At 34.9% G+C, this 20,379-nt stretch overlaps 1 protein-coding gene across 6 annotated transcripts in view; it reads left to right on the top strand.

Annotated features, from left to right (window-relative positions):
- Window positions 1-20,379, top strand: part of TBC1D5 (TBC1 domain family member 5) — a 319,489-nt gene that overhangs the window by 170,996 nt on the left and 128,114 nt on the right. For all 6 annotated transcript variants that reach the window (XM_030478214.1, XM_030478248.2, XM_030478230.2 and 3 more), the window contains 8 exons: window positions 398-506; window positions 2,311-2,400; window positions 2,504-2,575; window positions 5,321-5,388; window positions 11,657-11,759; window positions 17,699-17,787; window positions 19,314-19,364; window positions 19,451-19,520. In XM_030478214.1, coding sequence (XP_030334074.1) covers window positions 398-506; window positions 2,311-2,400; window positions 2,504-2,575; window positions 5,321-5,388; window positions 11,657-11,759; window positions 17,699-17,787; window positions 19,314-19,364; window positions 19,451-19,520 — 652 coding nt within the window. The remainder of the gene's footprint in view (window positions 1-397; window positions 507-2,310; window positions 2,401-2,503; window positions 2,576-5,320; window positions 5,389-11,656; window positions 11,760-17,698; window positions 17,788-19,313; window positions 19,365-19,450; window positions 19,521-20,379) is intronic.

Raw genomic sequence — 20,379 nt, 5'->3', positions numbered from 1 at the left:
AATACAGTCAACAGTATACTTTTCTGTTGCATATTTTTGGAATAGGTACTTCTTTGTCTACAGCTGAAACATGAATGTGCTTATATTAATATTCATTTTTCTTGTTTATTCACTGAACTGCAGTACCAACATTTTAGAGGAAATGGAATAGCCTCCATAGACATTATGAATTTCAGTAGCTGGCATAATTATAGCGATCTACATATTCATTAAATCCAAAGAAGAAATGTGTCCAAAAAGACAGCCATGCGTTTAGAAGTGGTACACAACTAAATATATACATTAAAAAAAAGTTCCTTTCCTGGCTTATCTGATATTGGGTAATGTCATATAGTCCTTAAATCAGCTAAGGCTTTTTTTTTGTTTAAATGTTCATTCCTTTTGCTTTCGCACACAGCAAAGAATGGGAAGAACTATTTGTAAACAACAATTACTTGGCAACTATACGGCTGAAGGGGATTAATGGGCAGCTGAGAAGCAGCAGGTTCCGTAGTGTTTGCTGGAAGGTAAGAAGAGAAAATATTTATTTACAGTTTGTGGTTGCAGTATATCAACACATTACCTGATGCGCTGGAAGATTATTGATGCAAAGAATCATGAATTTTCCGAGAGACTTCATCCCAGTGTTTTCCTACTCATTTTTATAATTCATAGGACATTTTCTAATCATATTGAGTTGCCTTAAAGCTGAATTGCAGGTCATAGCAAAATATTCCTAGGAAAGAATATCCTTGTGCTGGGTGGCATGTTTAGGATTGAGTGCCACACACCATCTCCTCTGAGTCTCTCTGCAGTGAAGTTGTGCACTGGAAATAAAAATGAAGTTAGTCTCAAAATTTATGTTGTGTGGAACTTGGGACTCCTTTAAAATCAGTCTGATGCTTCTGCTAGCAGCTTTTCCCAGTGAAATGAGAAAATGAAGACTGAATAGAGAGGGAAGCCAGATCTTCCAGTATTAAAACACAGCAGGTCCTCAGAGGTCTCTTACTGTATTTTTTAAAGTTGCAGGAGAAGGAAGAGAGAAAGAAAGCAAAGTAATACTTTGATGCTATATAAAGTCCAAAATAATTTTGTTGCACTGGCATCAGGTCTTCTCTTCTACACTAACTATGACAGTAGAGAACATTTTCCCTAGTAGAGTTACTGTATGTTAGCACTGATAATTCAAATTACCTCACTTGGAATTTCTCAAGCTTCACTTTGGCATAAAGACCTATAAAAACAAAATGAAAATACTCTGTATATGAATGAAAGAAATTTGAAATTTGAAATGTATGTAGCATTGAACAAATTTGAAGTTAATGAAAATACTTTCTTCAGGAGGCCAGATGAATGTATGCCACAATCATTATTTTACCAGCCTGCTTCTTCTTGAGCCTCTAAATTAGGAGGCCATAACTCAAACCGCTGAACAAACAAAAGTATCAAGTCCTTCACTGTCCACTAATAAAGTTAAGGAATGGTTTTATTTTAGAAATAAGGTTGATTTTATTTTCATGTCCAGACATGGGTTAGGGCTCTGGTTTAGACTGCCTGTTTTGAAAATATTTTCTATGTTTTTGTTAAGTTCTGAAATATTTTTAGTAATTTAGGGATGACTCTTTTTGTCAGTATTTACTGTTTCTTAACACTTTATAATGTGTAAATAAAAATGTTTTAAAAGCAGGAAAATTCTCTGGGGTTTTTTTCCTTACTTTATATGCAATTAAATACTATTTTCCAATATATTCTAACCATTTTTAAACAGAAATATGAAAGAACTGAGATGTAGGTATTCTTAAAGACTTCTTGCAAAATTTACTCTCTTAATTATCTTGCAGAATTCTAAAATATGTTTCATTTTTATAGATTAAGATTTTTCCTTTCCACATTCCTTATGTAGAGTATATCTCTGAGTGCTTAGTTTCTGCTCTGCATTCATGCTTGATTTTAAGCAGGTTGCGTTAGGTCATCAGTGTTCTGTAAATAGCTTCTAGTTTTGTATCTATTTGCATCTCTTCGCATTTTCTTTCTGCCTTGGAAGTCTGAATCAACTCTTCCGAAGTTGTGACAGTTTACAAAGCTTGTGTTTGTGGCTTCAGTTGTCTTTAATGCTTTATTTTGTGTAGTAGAACTGCTACTATTTCTACCTTCTTATTTATCGACTGGAAAATACTAAAGCCAGGAGTATCTCATAGGTCTTTGCTTTCTACTTATGTGTAGAGCACTTGCTTCTCCTTGCTGAGATTGTTTATGCTGTCTGGTAGGATTTATATGAAAAGGCCTGTTAAATTTATGAAACTTAATGGATTCATTTTGTTTTATTGGTAGTTATTTCTAGAGGTTCTACCCCAAGACAGAAGTCAATGGATTAAAACCACTTCAGACTTAAGAACATCTTACAATAAGATCAAAGAAATTGTAAGTTGGCACAAAATAAGTTCACTACTCTCATACTTTGACTTAGATATGAATACTTGTAGTATAGCAGAAGAGGATTTGATTTTTTTCTCTTTTAACCCAGCATATTACAAACCCTCGGAAAGCGGGACAGCAAGATCTGATAATCAACAACCCACTGTCTCAGGATGAGGGGGTGAGTTGACCCTTGTTTCTATCAACACAGGTGCTGCTAACATTATCATTGTCATCAATCTGACACAAGTTGAGTTCTTGCTGAGGAAAGCAAAATGGCAGGTGCTAAATTCTCCCTCTTAAATTTCCAGACCGACTTGTGTTAACAATTGGTTCACAGGCTCAGCTGAACAACCAGAAATGCTCATTTCCAGGTTAATATTCTGATTTTTCAGGGAGGTTGTGATGAACAAAAAAAAAAGTGCTGGACTCAAGTCCGGTTTCACAGCATGTTTTCTTTAACTGATGTGCCTTTTTACTGCTATGTGTTTTCATTTTATATGTAAAATGGCTCTAGTTGAAGGAGTGTTTAAACAGTCAATATGAAGGGAATGCTGTTAACAAAAAATACTGAAGAACCCTCTTCTGGAGGATCATTCAGCCTTGGAAGCTTTTCTCCAGCAAAAATTGAATTGTTCTGCGTCTTGAGTTGTATATGTGCTAAGTTAATGTTTAAAGTACCAGGCTGAAAGATAGGCATTTCTTCCAATGTTTTTAATTCTTTTCCTTTATCATTGAGTGAAATAAGTTTCTTTTCTAATCAAAAAGCAGCCAGCTTCAAATTGAAAGATCCAGATTTTAAAGAAATACTAAATACGTGGTAAAAGTTTTTGGCCTGACTGTCATTAAGTGCAGAGCATCCAACTCATTGAAATTAGTGGGATCTCCAAGTAGCTTGGTATTTTCAAAGTCATGACACTTTGAGTACGGCTAATATAGATTTGGGGGCTTAATTTTAGGCATTTTAGGCAACTTTTTTTTGGTTGGTTGGTTGTTTTTTTTTTGTTTATGCTGTTTTTCTACTGCATTTTCTAATACCTGAAAAGCTCTTAAGTATTTTGAAGCTTTTCTGTTAATCATGTTACCTTTTTTTTTTTTTAAATCAAACTTAAGGGGCAACTTAATACCATGAAAATAATTTCTTTGGTTGCATTAAGAGATTTACACGTGGAAAGACTGTCACAGATATCATTGGTGATACTACTTATACTTCCATTTTGTTCGCAAACAGAAGCCCATATTTTGTTTGTAGTATGGTACTCTGCTTCATATTTAATGTAGAAGGAGAAAGATTTTCTTGTCGAGACATAGTGTTGATAGGCATGTTGGTGGCTTTGCAGCAGGTATGACTGTGCATGCCATCAAACCATTCTTGCATCTAGCTGGACAGAAAGTTGTGTCAAATATGAACGATTCAAAGTATTTCTGCTTTAGTTTGGGATCATACACAGTGGCTCCACCTTCTTTCTGCCTATGATGTCATTTAGAGGTAGAAGACAAGTGTTGACACGTCAGAGTATGTGGCAGGGGATTCATCTATAAAACAAAGCCACAGGCCAAATCAGACATAGGAATGGAGAGCAAAGTGCCTTTGAGCCTCTGCAGTGACTTAACGTTTTACCCTTTCGGTGTCCTGGGTTTTGCTTCATCTTCACATGCAGATTTTGGTTCCTTTATGCTTTTCTCTGGTGGACTGGGGTGGGAGCATGGACAGGGAAGTTTCAAAATCTGATCTAGCTGCATGAAAAGAGCTGTGAGTTAAAAAGATACTAGTTTTATGTAAGACATTGTTGAAGATATAAATACAATTAAAGTTTGGGGGGGGTGTTCATAGTTTGTAGCACAAATATAGAAGCTAATTAACATTTTCTTCCTTTTTGTTATTTTACCTTCCTTCTGCTGGATAACACTAAGTTACTTTCTCTTTTCTTTCTGTGGAGCATAAGCCACCATGGCAATGAATTGTTTACAGGGGAGCAAGAAATTCTGGAAGTATTGTATCAGCTCTTTTTGTACGGTATTGCATTCACTGGTGCTGCTGCTGTCTGAAAACTACCCTGCATTAGAAGTCTGCTATAGATTTAGTTCAATATTTTGATCAATATGCCCAAGCTACCATCCCATTACAATAAAGAATAGGCTTTGCAATACTTTTTTCTGGAGTACACAAATAACAACATTTGCTGACTTCTTTCAGGTTAGCTTTTGCAAAAGATTAATAAACAAGGCAAGGAAACCAAAGAAACAGAATGGAAGTCATCATAAGCACACATACAGAAGAAACTAAACCTACTTTGAACTCTTTTACTTATTTATTTATTTATTTAGTGTCAACAGTGAGCTTTAAATATCCTGGTTTTCCCTATCAGAACTTTTTTTAGAATGGCTAGTCTCAATCTGCCCTGTGTATGTGTACCATTAGAATTATGTCATTTTCATATGCCTCCACTAAGACAAACTAGCTTAATTCCAAACAATTTCTTACTATGGAAATTATAGGAGCTTCCATTTAAAGCACATACATTCATAGGAGGAACATAGTACAGTACGATAATACAGACCTTTTTCCATGAGTGTACTATTGAATTTTTTTCGGTTGAGCTGCTGGTTCTGGTAAGTTTTAATATTCTAAATATTCTTCATAGACCCCTTACAACTAACTCACAGACCAACCCTCCAGTGAGCAAATGGAGTGAGCTGAGAACAAGGATCCAGGAACTTGAATGTTTTCATCTCTGATCTAAACTGACTTTCTCAGATTCTTTGGGCTGGTCACCGACGTATATGCCAAAACTGATATACCACTCTACCAGGAATTTTGAGGATTAATTGGTTAATATTTGTACAATACTCTGCTGATGTAGTATATAAGCCTGAAGTATTAGTAAGAGTCTCTATTTCATACAATTACTTTTCCTTATTTCAGAGTCTTTGGAATAAATTTTTCCAGGATAAAGAGCTTCGAGCAATGATTGAACAAGATGTGACAAGAACGTATGTAGATCTTTAAAGATATTTCTGTATATAAATTTAGATTCTGCATTTTTATGTGGTATACATTATATTGTGTTTTCTTGACTTTGGTTAGTGTAAATGTCAGGACTGTTGAACATGAATGTGTGGAAACATACACTAAATGTATAAAAATACAGCTTTCTTGGAACGAAAAACAGGAAAATTGAGTTAAACATTAAACCCTGGAGATTTATTGGTATCATTGAAGAAAAGCTCTTCTAAATTAAGATATTAAGAAATGTACTACTATGTGAAATTTAACGTAGAGTTTTCCATATGAAGCAAAGAGAAAGTAAGACAAACTGAAAGGTCTTTTAGCTAAATTATGATCATAATAAAAGATCGAACAGATTATTTTCTTTAATTCTTCACAATCAATAATTAAAAAATAAACAGTTTGTAATTAGTAAGGGAAATGTCACTCATCTAGAGAAGTTAAGCTTTTCTATTTTTATTTCTCACTTTTCTAGTGTTATTTGTCACATATGCCTTTTAAAATTTGTCCTAATATTACTGTGATTATGTTTTCATCTTCTTGGCCCTTAGGTCATTCCTGTTGAGGAACTTGTTTGAGTTAGAACACTCAGTTCCTGAAAACATTTCTTTTCAGAGTGGAAGCATTGACTGATGTGTAAATCTAATTAAATTCAATTACTGGTTTGCTACCATGTGAAATTTTACTGTATTGCAAATATTTTTCCTTATAACTTGAAAAAAATGGTGATAGTCATAGATTTTACAAATCCCAAGCTCACACATTTTCATTTACAGAAACCAAGTCATGCAGAAGAAATCATTGCTGTCTGATTTTGGAATATTTTATGTGTCCGTCCCTAGACCCATCCTTGAATGCATTTTGCCATGAGATGTATAATTAAAATCTGACTATGCTTTCATGTGCATTCTCACAACAGATGGTATTTTTTGTTTGTTAAAGGAAACAGATCAGGATGTTCTAAGATTAAAATATATACGTATCTAAACTATAATTGGAGAATGAAAAGTTGTATGGGGCTTATGTTGGATGTAAGACTATTATTTAAAAATATATATGTATAGACTAAGTCCATGGCAAGCACCAGAGTGAGTAATATTCACTAATATCAGTAATAGTGACTAAAGACATTTCCATTTATGTATTTATACAAAATAATGTCTACTTGAAACAATAGCAGCATACATTGTGTCATCAATATCAAAATAAGTCAGACAAAGAAGGAGCAAAATTAAGTATCAAATCAACATGAATTTATTTGATAAACTACATGTATTTATATAGACACTTGTTGTTTGCCTAATCATAAAACATAGCACGCGGTTTATGTATACATATGAATCTGTTTGTAAACTATCAGTGTTAAGAAGCAGTAAGTTCTACATTCCTTGGCTTTGGAATGTAAGTACCCTCTATTACATCTTGTCCTTTTCATTTCCATTCTTTAAATAAATTTCTGGCACTACAAATAAAAATTTGTCGTTAACTTACAATGCTTTTTATGAAAGGTTAAAATAATTTAGTATTATATTCAGTTATATAATCATTACATTCTAGCTTCTGTTTCTTATTTAAGGAATATTTTTATATTCTTTGTCACCCAGTTTGGTACTCCATCATCCAACAGCATCAAGTAAATAATGCTGTAGAAAGTAACACTAATTGCACAGAGTAGCAAACTTCTACAAATCAAAGCAGTTAAAAATTTAACTTTGTAATGTCTTTATTAGATTTCTCTGAAGTATAATCTTAATAAGTGGGAAAAAATGGGTAGAAATATGCTTTTAAACTTGGTATTGGTTGAAATTGTTTTAAATTTCAGAATTTTGTTACCTAAAGGGAACTGTGATAAAGTTTGTGTGTGTGTGTATGTGTTCATATGCATTTTGTGAATCCTTATCTCACCTAATAATTAGATTAGGGTTAATAATCCTTTAGAGTCTATATACCTGAAGAATTCTAGGACACAAATCACCTCTTCCTAAAGTAAATGTCTAATATTAAAGTCTGATAAATCACACTGTAGAGTAGTATGTTTTTCTTCAGTAATTATAAAAGGTTTCTAGGTCACCTGAACCTAACTGAGCTGTAGTCACCTAAAGTCAGGTGACACAAGCCATAATGTCTAAATACAATTTTTTGCTGGCTGCATAATAAGAATTTCCAATATTTACAAGGGAAGTAGGGAAGGATTTGGTTGAGTTAGTCCTAACTCACTAGTTATCAACATTTCTGATTAATCACCTGACTTTTTTTTTATGGGAGTTGGGAGGTTCAGGATGGATTTTCCTTCGGCCATCTAGAAACACGTACATTTGAGCTGGAACCAAACACCATCTCTTTCTATGTAAGCGAGAAGCTTCTAAAAATAAGAGTAAGAGAGGTTTGCTATAAATTAAGCAAAAGCCTTACTTTAAATGTAGATAGCAGCACCAACCAAATTATAACTATAATACTGCATTCTGTTGTTCTACTAAAAAGGAAGGTGCATGAACTAGCACCATAGTAACTCATAACAGACTTAAGAATGATGTGATTAATTACTGTCAGTCAAAAGATGTACCAAGAAACAATGCAGATTTATTTTGAGATGATTAAGAAGCTAAGTGATAAAGAAGAATTTTTGAAAACATTCTCCAGAAATGGAGAAATCAGAAGATTGGCAGATGCAAGAGCATCTAGCTACCAGTCAAAACAAAACACCAGTCTGCTTGCTGGCATCTCCTTGTACATCTAGCATTATAAATGGCTAGATTTTATTACCCTCTTTCTCTTTGCAGTATTTTCAAAACCAAATGCTTAGGGAGCATTCCCAGTGGACTAATCAAGTGGATTTCTTTTCTTCTGTACTAGTATTTTTATGTATTGGTCTGCCTAGTTTTTGCTGCAGGAATAACAGTCACAATTTAGGACAGTGGAAACTGTGGAGATGAGTAGTGGTGGGTGCTGCTGTTTCAAAGTCCATCTCCCAAATAACAAAAAACCCAAAACCAAAACCCACCTATAAAAAAGGTAGTGAGGAAGGCAGCTGCATTCTTCCTAAACATGTGGAAGTGATGGGAAGAAACAGCAATCCATTAAGTATAAACACAGGAGACAAAATCTAGTTTCTATGTAAAAAGGAGGGACTGCTGGAAGGAAGATCTGTCTTTATACACCAATTTATTCCTTGTCAAGAAAAAAGTGAGCAACGGGGAAGGAGTGGGGGGTTATTATCCTTTACCAAACCTTTGCAGTTGCAGGAGCATCTTGTGTTTTTTCTGGTTTAGTAGCTTTCCCCATTCCAGCTGACTAACAGGGAATGGCAGGGAATGGAATTTGTTCATGAAAGAAAAAATGGTCACTCCATGGCTGGGTTTAAGAGCCTCATTTCTGTCTGCCACCAAATTTATTTCATAAAGTATCTGTGCATCCTTTTGTTTGGTTGACAGCCTGAGTTTCTTCTGTGTCAAAGTCTGTCTGCCTCTGGTATAGGGGACCCTAAATGGGCTAAAGGAATGTTTTAGAAAATGATAACTAACTCACAATGGTGTTTGCTTTCAGAGAGCAGGGACTTGAATGAACTTTTATTTAATTGTAGCGGTTGTGGTAAAACAGTCTAGCAGAATTCCCATGTCTTTGCGTAGTCTTTGTCAGAAATGTAATTAAATGTAATATTCCAGTGCTCATGAGAAGTCTTCTTACCTTGCCTGATTTGAGGATACTGTGTTTCTAAAGCAGTGCTTTAATCATAAAATGACGTTCTCAATAAAAATCCATCCTGAACTGATAGTTCCTTCATGATCTCTTGTATTTACATTTACTATAATTAATACTTCAGCCAGCTTATTCCTGAGTTCATTATTATCCTTCCTGTAACAATCTCTGGTATTGCTAGATCCTCACAGATATGTCTGTGTATTTTTGAATTTTCTTTGTTAGTCTTCTCTCCCTAAACTTCTTAGGGCAGGCCTGAATAACAGTCCTTCAGAAATAATCTCTTCAAACCTCTAAATTATGTCGATTGCCATCTGCCGTAATGCACTTTTGGTCTCAGCTGTGTCCTTCCTTTACAGTAATATGATTAGTACAAGTGCATACAAGTTTCCAAATGTTGGTCTATCATTACCTCCGCCAGGTGCCAGGAAAACGTTACACCTTTCCTCCCAATGCCTTCCACAGGACTTCAGCCTTGCTACGTTTAAGCCATGGTGTCTCCTCTGCCCTGGCTCTTAATTCAGGTCCTTCATCCAAGGACTTCAAAGCACCTTTCTAGCCTTAATTAGTTATGTTTCTGTGCTTACCTGTCATCACCTCTGTGAGATGACTACAGTAATTATTAACACTAATTGTTATATCTGAAGTAATTTATTAGAATTCCCTATATTGTTTCTCTGTGATAGGCTTTACAACAGCCTTAATATAACTGGTCTAAAGTTTATCATTGTAGCTTAGACTTGGGAAGAAGAAAAAAGAAAATTTGCTTGAAGAAAACTTATCTACAGTCCATTTGATTTCATTTCAAAACTGACAATACTATAGCCTTTATTTCAGCAATCTAACCTGAGGCCTACTGTGTTGTCTTTTTAAGTAATCTTCTGTTTTTCTTTGTCCAACTTGATCTTTTCCTTTCTTTTTAGTATCCTACCTTTCCAGATTTTTTGGTTTTGTTATTGCTCCGTGTAGCTGGATGTGGTTTGGGGTGGCTGCTTTATTAAACATTTTTTTCCATCTAGTTACTTCTTCAGTAACCATGAAAAAAAACCCCACATTTGTTTGTGCACTTATTCATTAAGATATGGCCTGCACAATCACCTTATTTCCTACATCCAGCAGTCAAGGAGCAGGATGCACAGGTGAAGGTTGCTCCAGAATAGTTACAGATTGTAAATAGTTACATTTTCCTGGGTTATATGCAGGTAAAGGGATTTCCCAGCATTTTTTTCACTTATTCTGACACTAAGTCCACTTCATTCTGTTTCTCTAAAGGATATTCACCAGAGTATCAAATGATTTCGTGACTGTAAAATTTATTTGAGATTGGTACTAAAGACAGTGAAATGCCTAATTATGCTGCAGCACAAAAGATGCCAGTAAGATATATTGGAGTTTAGGATACTGGCTTTCATGTTGATTATGAGATACTGTCATTAAAATGCTAATTATTGTTCAAAGTTTCATGAAATATTGAACACTTGTGTATATGCTTCTTCTGACATGCTCTTCTTTCTTCCATTTTTTTCCAGTTTAGCTGGAAAGTTTACGAACGTCCTTAGCTTATTGTAGCTCGCTCTTACACTTTTCCTTTGCCTGACTTTTATCTTGAGAAAAATGAAGAAGAGGGCTAAGCACTATTAGTGACACTGCAGGGCAGACTGATGATGCAGTTACAGTTGCCAGCTTAACACAGATTAAAAAAACGGGAGGATGTCATAAAAAGTATGGGGTTTATCTATGGAGAATTGATTTTCGGTGCTTATTTTTCCAGTAAATGAATGAAATTAATCAGTGGGTAACTGTTTGCAGATGGTTTAGTTTTAATGGAATAGTTCTTCTGAGGGGAGAAGTTGTGGCTTGGATTTTTCAATCATGCTCCTTTTCTAAGCATACCTAGCAAGTTTTAGATTTACTGGTGAAGGACTTGGTAATTGATGGAGCACAGTCTTGGTGTTGCTATTGGGATGCTGTGCCACCTGGAACCAGAATGGTTTGGACTGCTAGGCTTGATGCTAGGAGTCTGTCTGCAGGAAGTGGGTAGATTTTTGCTTCAGTCATTGCCTCTCATTCTATTTTCTTTCATTCTGTATCAACTCAACTTATTTTCATTACACTGAGAGTCAAAGGAACCTGATTCTTCAGGCAGGAACATTCTCATATAGTTCATTGTTTTATTTTTATTAGATTCTTCAAGTTATTTTCAGTGGATTGGATGTTTGTAAGAAGTTGATTAAAACAGTCTGCCATTGTACTTGCAGATCTCTAGCTTTCACAATATTAAAAGGGATTGCTTATTTAAATATAACTGGTGATACCATCATCCTCTGTATATAGTGGACTGATGTATATTAAAGAATGTGGTTCAGAATTTTGGCTGCAAAACAAATTTAATACTTCTTTCAAAGTATTCTTGCCCCATCAGCATCCACAATTCACAGAGCAGTGCGAAAGCAGACAAGGGAAGGTGCTGTCTTACCTAAAACCATTTCTACAAGACCAGCGACTGAGATTCTGTGCGCTATATTGTTTATTTTCGCTGTATTTCTTCGTTTTCAGCTTTCCTGAAATGCAGTATTTCCAGCAAGAGAATGTGAGGAAAATTCTTACAGATGTTCTGTTCTGCTACGCCAGAGAAAATGAACAGTTGCTTTATAAGCAGGTAATGAAAGTACTGTACAGGTGGCATTCATTGACTCAACATTTTCTATACAGTTTGGCAATAATGTAGTTCCGTTGTATCTGAAGTTGTATCATAATGCTAACGTAATCAAAGAGCTGCTTGTCAGCTGGATAGTAAGAAAAGTAAGCTCATTGAAAAACATATGCTTTTTCCTCATAACACAGTCCCTCAAATTGTTTTCTTTAAGGTTGCTAAGTTGTCTAGCTTCAAAGTTATTTATAAACAGCACCTTTTTCTTCAGTGTAGGTTAAGAAAAAAAAACAGAAAGGCTTTCGCTGCGTAGACAAAGAAAGAAAATATGCAGCAGGATTTAAAATGGTACTGAATAAACAAAAAAGTTACTTCTGAAATTTAGGCATTACTATTTTAACTTTTACATAATATTTGAGTTATTCCTCAAAGTCCTAAAGCCATGCAGTGAATAGATCTTTTATCTAACCCTGTAGCATCCAAATACAATACAGCTGACAAATTCCTCTTGACTGAAGGATAAGGGTGCTACAAATACCACTTTTACAGTGTTACCTGAAGGAGAGCCTGCTTGAACCATTTTTGTTAAAATGGTAAAGAAAACCTTAAAGCTGTACTAACTGTGCATCCATATGGGATGCAGGATAATTTAATTCAACATTTGTTCTGAAGGTTTTGAAGTGAGGATAAGCTTGATACCAAATTAATATAGCAAGACCAATATGCAGAGTATACATAAGTATATTTGTATTTGTTTCTTCAGGCTACTACCTGTAGGGTGAGTAAAAACTGACAAACTGAGGGATACTCTGTGTACACTGACAAGCGATAAACTGTAGAGCAGCAAATTGTAGGTAGACAAAAAATTTTTCATGACAAAAATACAGAGGTTCAGTAAATGTGAAGATTTTTAGAAGACACTGTATGCTTTCAGGCATGGTCTGTGACCACTCTGTCCTCAAGCAGGAAATTAGTGGTGTTTTGTGAGAAAAAAGAAAGATGCATATAAGTTGAAGGAACAGTTACTTTTGAAGAACTATCTTACAGCTTATATCAAAAATCAAATATATAGTTATCAAACATATGAAATATCTGTCAGATAGTTATTTCTCATTTTTGATAGACTATGAGCAAGCAGTAGTCTTGCATGAGAACAAGAATGAGATTTGTGAGTTGTATTTTGAAGGGCACTGCTAAAGAAAACACTTCAGCAGTATTCAGTCTTCCCTTTCTAGTGAATATAGTCCAGAGTACTGATGATGGGAAAATGGAAGAACACATTCCAGCTAATGTAGTCTATCATTTATTGAACAAGAAGTATTATTTTACTCTTTGATATGACTTAAAAGGACTTAATTACCCTCTGCTCATATTTAAAATCCTCTTGACTCCTTACCAAGAAATCATACCTTTCTACATAAGAATAGAATATTTAACCAGATCAAATTAAAAAAAAAAAAAAAAAAGCCCTGTGTTTCATCACAAGCTGTTAAAGCTGTTATTTTCTACTAGGTGACACCCCGTTTAACATAGACCATATTGTTAATAGTTATGGGATTTTATTGAATTAATGAGACTGTTATCATGTAGTAGAATGTCTTGCTGAGTTAATTGAAACTGCAGAGATTATATAAATGGTATTAATGAACTTTGACTGCCTGATGCCTCAGCTTTAATAAAGACTGCTTGGTGGGCTAAATGAACATAGGCAGATAAAAGAACAGGTTCAATTTTGCAAGCCTACAGGCTGTTGACAAAGAAAACTTCTTTACCTCTGTTTTCAACTGGTGTTCATGAGTAGTGCAGTAATTCCAGGAAGTGGTTGCCATAAGAGTAAGGGGAAAGGTTAAGTGCAGAAAATGAAATAAATCTGGATCATGAAAGACTGTTGATTTAATCTCTCTGAAGTGTGTTCAGGGTATCACCCAAAGTCTTGTGGTGCTGTGCCAAGTCCACAAAATGGCAAATGGCTGTGGTTTTCCTCTCTTTTTGTGGGCATGTGTCACTTTTATTAGGAGGTTTTATTTTTTCTTACCTCCTTTTAAAAGGGTTTGTTTTATTAATTAGTGCTCCTCTTAGCTTATTAGTAACAATCCTGCTTTTTTGTCGCCATGTCCCTCTTTTCAGGTAACGTTTGTTTTGTATCCATCAGTACCGTTCTCTGAATTGGCTAATAGGAAATAGAGTTTGTGATGGCGACATGAGATGGTTTTTTTCCTTCTTTTGGCAATTACCTATCTTGCAGTCAGTCTTCCTGTACTACTGTTTTTATTGGTTCTGTTTTTACCATTGACTCAAGCCCCAATTCCCATAATAATTTCCACTACATATAAGTCCAGCATATTTTGTTGAAAATAATGAAGGTTACCATTAATTCATTGATAACAGATCACCTCCAAGCTGCTCTCTCCACAGTGACCTGAATACAAAGTCTAAGTTAAGGACTTTGTCTTCATATTCAGTATTCATCATGAGACTGGTCCTGTTGTTCTCTATGAGAATTCCTCTGTCTCATTTGTATGGCCACATGCAAGAGCTACATTTGATATTAGAATTATAACACTTATTCAGTAAATGAAAACTTATACTTCTGTCTGTCAGCATCTATATAGGACCCAATGTTTCCCTTTCAAAATATTTGGAAAAAGTTGTGGTTCCTTGACAATTTGCATACTTATAAATGTAAATAAAGTACATCTGCAGTTTGCAACATTTCATTAAAATTATTACATAGCATCAGCCATATAGTCTTACAAGCAGCAATCAATAATGTTTGTTTAATATGCATATATGCGTGAAGTTGTCTTTGTAGTAGGGTTTGGGTTTTCTTGACCAGTATGAAGTAACATTTTATTTGATGTGGAAAAAGATATTTCTGTCCCTAGTCAAATGGAGTAGAATGTTGTGAAGCTGTATTAGAGATTTTAAAGACAGAATCCTCACAGGGATCATTGAATTTTTAAATAGTAGCTGTAAATATAAAATCTAAAGAGAATAGTATATTGTACTTAAGAATATGTAAAAATTACTCTTAGCATTTTGTCTAAGATTGATGCCAAAATTCTGGTCCTAGTTATACTGAAAAGAAATAGTGACAATTAAGCTAAATCACTAGGCTAACTATTGTTCACTCATGATTTGATTGCCCTTAGAGATGTCAATAGAATTTTGAAATGCATTGATTCACTTTTCATTCTAAAGTGCTATATTTCTGGTTTTCTTTTTAAACCGTAGACTGTATTATGAAATCAATATTTTGTTGTAGCTGGGAAGTGTCATAAAATCATCTGAACTCTGTCAACTTATTTATTAACACTAAAGAGTTTTAGTAAACTGCAGCACTGAAAAAATAAGTGTATGCATATTACACTGGTAGGTTTTCTTGCCAAGCTAAAAATCTCTAAACATTTGAAGTACTATTGTAACTGAAAGATCAGAGGTATCTTTTTGAAATCCTGATATTTCATCATCTGTTTGTTTTGTTTTTCTTGTATGTGGGCAGCCACATTATGATTCTACTTCATTACAATGTTGATATATTATTATGTTGGAAGAATGTATGATGTGCTTTTATCTTTTATAACTAATTCTTATTTTATGTCCTCTTTCTTCAGCTTATAAGTTTACAGCTTAGGTGGTAGTTTTATTAGTCAAGTTTTTGGCATTTCCATTTCTCTTATTTCATGTTAGTATATCAGGGTGAATAAAAGATTAGACATGGAGCTGTTAATTAACTGGGAGCTGTGAGTGTGTAGGAAAGTACAACCCAGGTTATTTACAGTTTATTTAAATGTTTTTGCCACTTACATTTATTTTCTAATCTTGGGCCTATCTACCTGTCTATGCTATTCCTTTCCCTCTTGGTATGACCACAAGACTTTCAGAAATCTAAAGTTGGCAGTTTGCAAATTCTACATCAGCTCCTGAAATGAAGTGGCTACACTGGGTTTTTTCCTAATTGAATTTCTATTTAGCCTTCATCTTTCTAAGTAGTCCCTAAAGGTTCAAAATTAGGAAGAGAAAGAAAACATCCATAGTAGTAGTTTTGGTGTCTTTAGCTTTGCCCAGTCATCTGACTGCTATTGCTGCAACCTTATAGTTGAGGCTATAACAGTCATCTCAGTCCTGAAGAATCTAAAACTAAATTTCCTAGGATTTCAAGTGGTAGCACATAAGAGAAATTTTCAAACCTCTTTTTTTTTTTTTTTTTTTTTCCCTTGAACACTACTAGGTATTGGAATTTCCTCTTATGAAGAGGTAAGATTCACTAATTTGGAATTAGCTGCACACTCTAATAGATAATGATCTAGACAGGGCTTCCACATCCGCCTCTCTGCTCAGTTTGGACCACTTAAGGAAATCCCCATTATTTCCAATAAAATTCGAAGGGTTTTAGTAGTTAATAGGTCTGTTTGATACATATGAAGCTGATAAGCTAACTCACTGGTACTGAATATTCCTCAAATGCTGCATGGGATATCAAATCATATACCAGCAAAGCAGCAGGGTAGCTGCACAAGCGTGTACCTCTTTTCGTTGCTCATGTCTGTCCATCACTGAAAGGGATGGAAAAGCAAGTGGAGAGGCTTCCTAGCTTGGAAGGATCAGTTCCGCTTAGTGGAGGAGTTGCAGCTTTGAACTGGAGCACAGCTGGGCAAGAACTCCATTCAGAGTGACACCCAGCAGGAGTAACCTGGGTGCCTGGCACCAAGCCCCAGCTCTAGTTGGTTGTTTTGGGCTGAGGTCAGGAGTTCCAAAGTTATCCCTTTGGAATAATCCCTGTGTCCAGATGCCACCAAACAGGTCTCAACCCTTCATACCGCATGCCGTCCATCACTGAAGGGCTCTCCTCACAACTTCTGTATGGCTGACCCGCCAGCCCAACCTGTAGCTTTCATAGTTCCCACCTGCTGTCCTAGTCCACCACCGGGAGCCCAATTCCACTGACATAACCAAATTCCCCAGTTATGATACCTCAAATCCTCCTTCTCCCTGGTCTAATATGAGGGAAGGGGCTGAATATCTGCTGAAGACAAGGTTTCATTGTGCAGGCTATTGTTTTACCTGCCAGTATGTTGCTGCTTGCCAACTGGATTGCTTGTTTCCTGAAGCGGTTGCTTCTGCTCCTGATAACAAATTGACAAGCCCTGGGTGAACTAAAGCAAATCAAGACTCCTTTTTTGTTCCTGGTGAGCTCTGGATAAAAGCAGCGATGACTGGCCTGGGAGACACAGCCATACTTCTAATGCTGGCCTGAGTCCTCAAATATCCACCATTTTTTTCTCTTCTGATTCCTGCATGTGTCTATATTTTTTCTGTATCTTCATACAGATTGCATATATTAGTAATGGAACAGTACCAGGTCTCCTATGCATTATGTTATAATGAGTTTATTTTTAATACTGACATAGCAACTTAAAAAATACCCCAAACACTCATTTGCTTTCTCATGTCTGTAGGAATGGAAGTTTCATTTTCTAATTTCCCAAATAGCTGCCCTTGTCTCTTCTGAAGGCTACTGTTACGCTTTTATCTATGGTTTTGGAACATTATCAAATAAAAAATAATTTTAAATTTTGTAATTTGTCCCTATTGCAGATCTTTGTACTGTGGATCATGATTGTAATTATCATAAATAAAATTCATATTTATGAACATAGATCTTGGAGTAAACTGCCAGGTGCAGGGTTGCCTACCATTGCCAATTTGTTTTCTGTTGTGTTAGAAAAAGGGAGAATAACTTGCTGCTGTATATTATAGAAGAATAAACACTTGGATTTAATCAGACTTTAAGATAAAAGCCATTGATTATGAAACCGTTCTGTTAAGAATGTAAATCTTCTTTTACTTAGTCTGCATCTAATATTGCTGGCTGCCTGATGCTATGCATTAAGAACTATTATATGACTGGAAAATCTTACTGAACTTTTGCTTCCTTTTATGTTTAGGGTATGCATGAACTTTTAGCTCCCATTGTCTTTATCCTGCATTGTGACCACCAAGCATTTTCACATGCCAGTGAAGCTGCACAACCAAGGCAAGCATTGTGTTTTATTTGTATAGCATTGAAAATTTGCTTTCTTTAAAATTAATAAATAAATAAGTTGGCTGGACTTGAACTTTTAAATATGCGTTTCTTAATTCTTTATTTGCAATTGATAAACTGATATAAAAAATTGTCGCATTTTCATGTTTTGATGGAAATGGCCTTATTTCATCTTCCATACTATATCTTCTGAAATGGGGATTAAAAGTGTAGACACTGGCCACTTCACAGATACTAGATGGCAAAAAAAGAGGAGACAAGAAACCTAGGAGAACTTTAATCAAAAAGCTTACATACCTACCTACTGTTTCACCTCATTCTTACTGCCAGAAATGGTATAGGTTTTGTCATAGCACAGAGGAGGCAGATTAGAGAACTACATTCATAGAACAGACATGTTACCAACTCTCTTTCCTTACACCTTAAAAGAGAAAAAAAATAATGTCGACAAATTTTTTTATTATGAATTACTGTGATTGGTGTTTCTTTCATCACCTTCAATGTTGTAGCTGCAATATCTGACTATCCTTTGACTTTGTAGTAACAGTAAGTTTAGCTATTGATTCTCTGTTCCACTCAAACTTCATGTGTGTGTACACATGTAATTATACACATATGTATAAAATGTATAAAATATTACACCACACATGATTGTCGCTCGAAAAATACAGATGCTTTTTTTCTTGCCCTATATGTAAAGTTTTAGGGGGTTTTTTAGGAAAAAAAATAAACTAGTTGCCTTCTTATATCACTTGTGATATTTAGGACATTTCATTTGCCTTTTTGCATTCTTTTTTCGAGTCCAGCAGTGAATAAAAGCCAATTTAATTATGTGTACTATATAATATAACCTCTGTTAGTACCCTTCAACTTGATTGTCCAAAGGCAGTTAAGCATAAGGAGATTATTTACAAGTGTGTGTTTTTATTCAATGTCTGTCATTAGATATCCTGAAATTACCTAGAAGATGCTTTTCAGTGCTAAGTACCTTAAAATAACCATGTGTTATGCATAGCATTCTGTTCCATCCCCACTGAAAAAGTAGAGCCAAGCAGCAAAGTAGATGGAAAAGAGGTGCTGTCACTGATTAATTGCTGTTAAAGTACAATAAAAATACAGGCTATTAAAACAAAATAAATTAATGTTTTGATACTGCGTATTTGACCAGTAACCATATTTTTTTTTTGTTTGGGACAAACAGTGATAGATTGTGCAGCAATCAATTATTCTAGATCAAGCATATTCAAATAATACATTGTGACATTCAGTAATTTGTTATTTGGAATAATTAGATGGTTACTTCATTGTAGTGCAGACAAGGCAGCTAATTTGTTTTTGATCTTTATAAAAAGGAAAGACTTCATTTGTTCAATGGAGTTGCTCTTTTTAATTAAAAAGGCTAGTTTTCTCATTTGCACTTTATATGAAAGTTGGCTTCTAAATACATAATAGTACATGCAGAACGCTGACCAAAAATAAACATTCACATTTGGATTGTTCACTGTTGCCTTTTTCAGCGAGGAAATGAAAGTTCTTTTGAATCCTGAATATCTGGAACACGATGCCTAGTAAGTTTTAGCAACTTCCTTTACATTTTATTTGCTCTTACTTATAATACATTATTTAACACCAAGTTTCTGTTTTTTTCCTTCAGTGCAATGTTCACACGTCTTATGAAAACTGCAGAACATTGGTTTTCAACTTTTGAACATGACAGTCAGAAGGTAAATATAGCTCTAAAATGTATTTATTATATTTTTAAACAAATGTGTTTTTTAATATGATTGAAGTAATTTGAAGCTAAAAAGGCATCTTCTCTTAAAAGACTTGGTTAAAGCAGGCTCAAATAAGTTTACATTCTTTAGAGATTCTTCAGAATTTGTTCATAAGCATTTGTGGAAAGTCTCCCAGTTGAGAGTTCCTATCTGTTGAAAGATCACTTGGTAATCAAAAAGCCAAATGTACAAACACAGATTCTCCTATGTATGAGTGACGTTCGTGTGTAGCATTTGAAAGAATGCCTCTCATAGGCACATCTGCGTGTCTCAAACCTGTGAAAATATCATATTAAATAAATACATATAGGCAGCATTTAGCCTGTAGAGGCTTGAATTGTTTTCAAGTCTTTACAATATAACCAATTTGCTGTAAAACCAAAACTTTAATCATATATTGTCAATCAAAGGTCAGGGTGCATCTTTTTTTTTTTTCCCCCCTGACTTCATCACTACATTTCCTTACTTTTTTTTTTTTTTTTTTCCCTTGACCTCAGGGTATTCAAACAGAGGGAATGTCTTTGCCCTCAGACCTCCTGTGCAGCTGTACAGACTTCACTGTATTTAGTATGTTGCTTCTTTTCAAAGAAAAACTTTTCTGTGTTCTTAGTTCTACAGAACTCTTCCTTGCAGGGACCTTCTAGGGACCATCTACTCCTTACCTGTAACTGTTTTTCATGCATGGCATGAGGGACAATTCCCTCACATCAATTGCTCAAGATTTCCTTTGAATACTTTTTTTCTGTCTCTTTCCCTGCTTACATTTATTTCTTTTTTTAATTCTGAAAAATTACTTGTGTGGTGGAGT

Source organism: Strigops habroptila, chromosome 1, assembly GCF_004027225.2.
Source record: "Strigops habroptila isolate Jane chromosome 1, bStrHab1.2.pri, whole genome shotgun sequence".
NCBI lineage: Eukaryota > Metazoa > Chordata > Aves > Psittaciformes > Psittacidae > Strigops > Strigops habroptila.
Note: the sequence above shows the minus strand (reverse complement) of the source record. Positions and strands in the feature narration are given on the sequence as shown.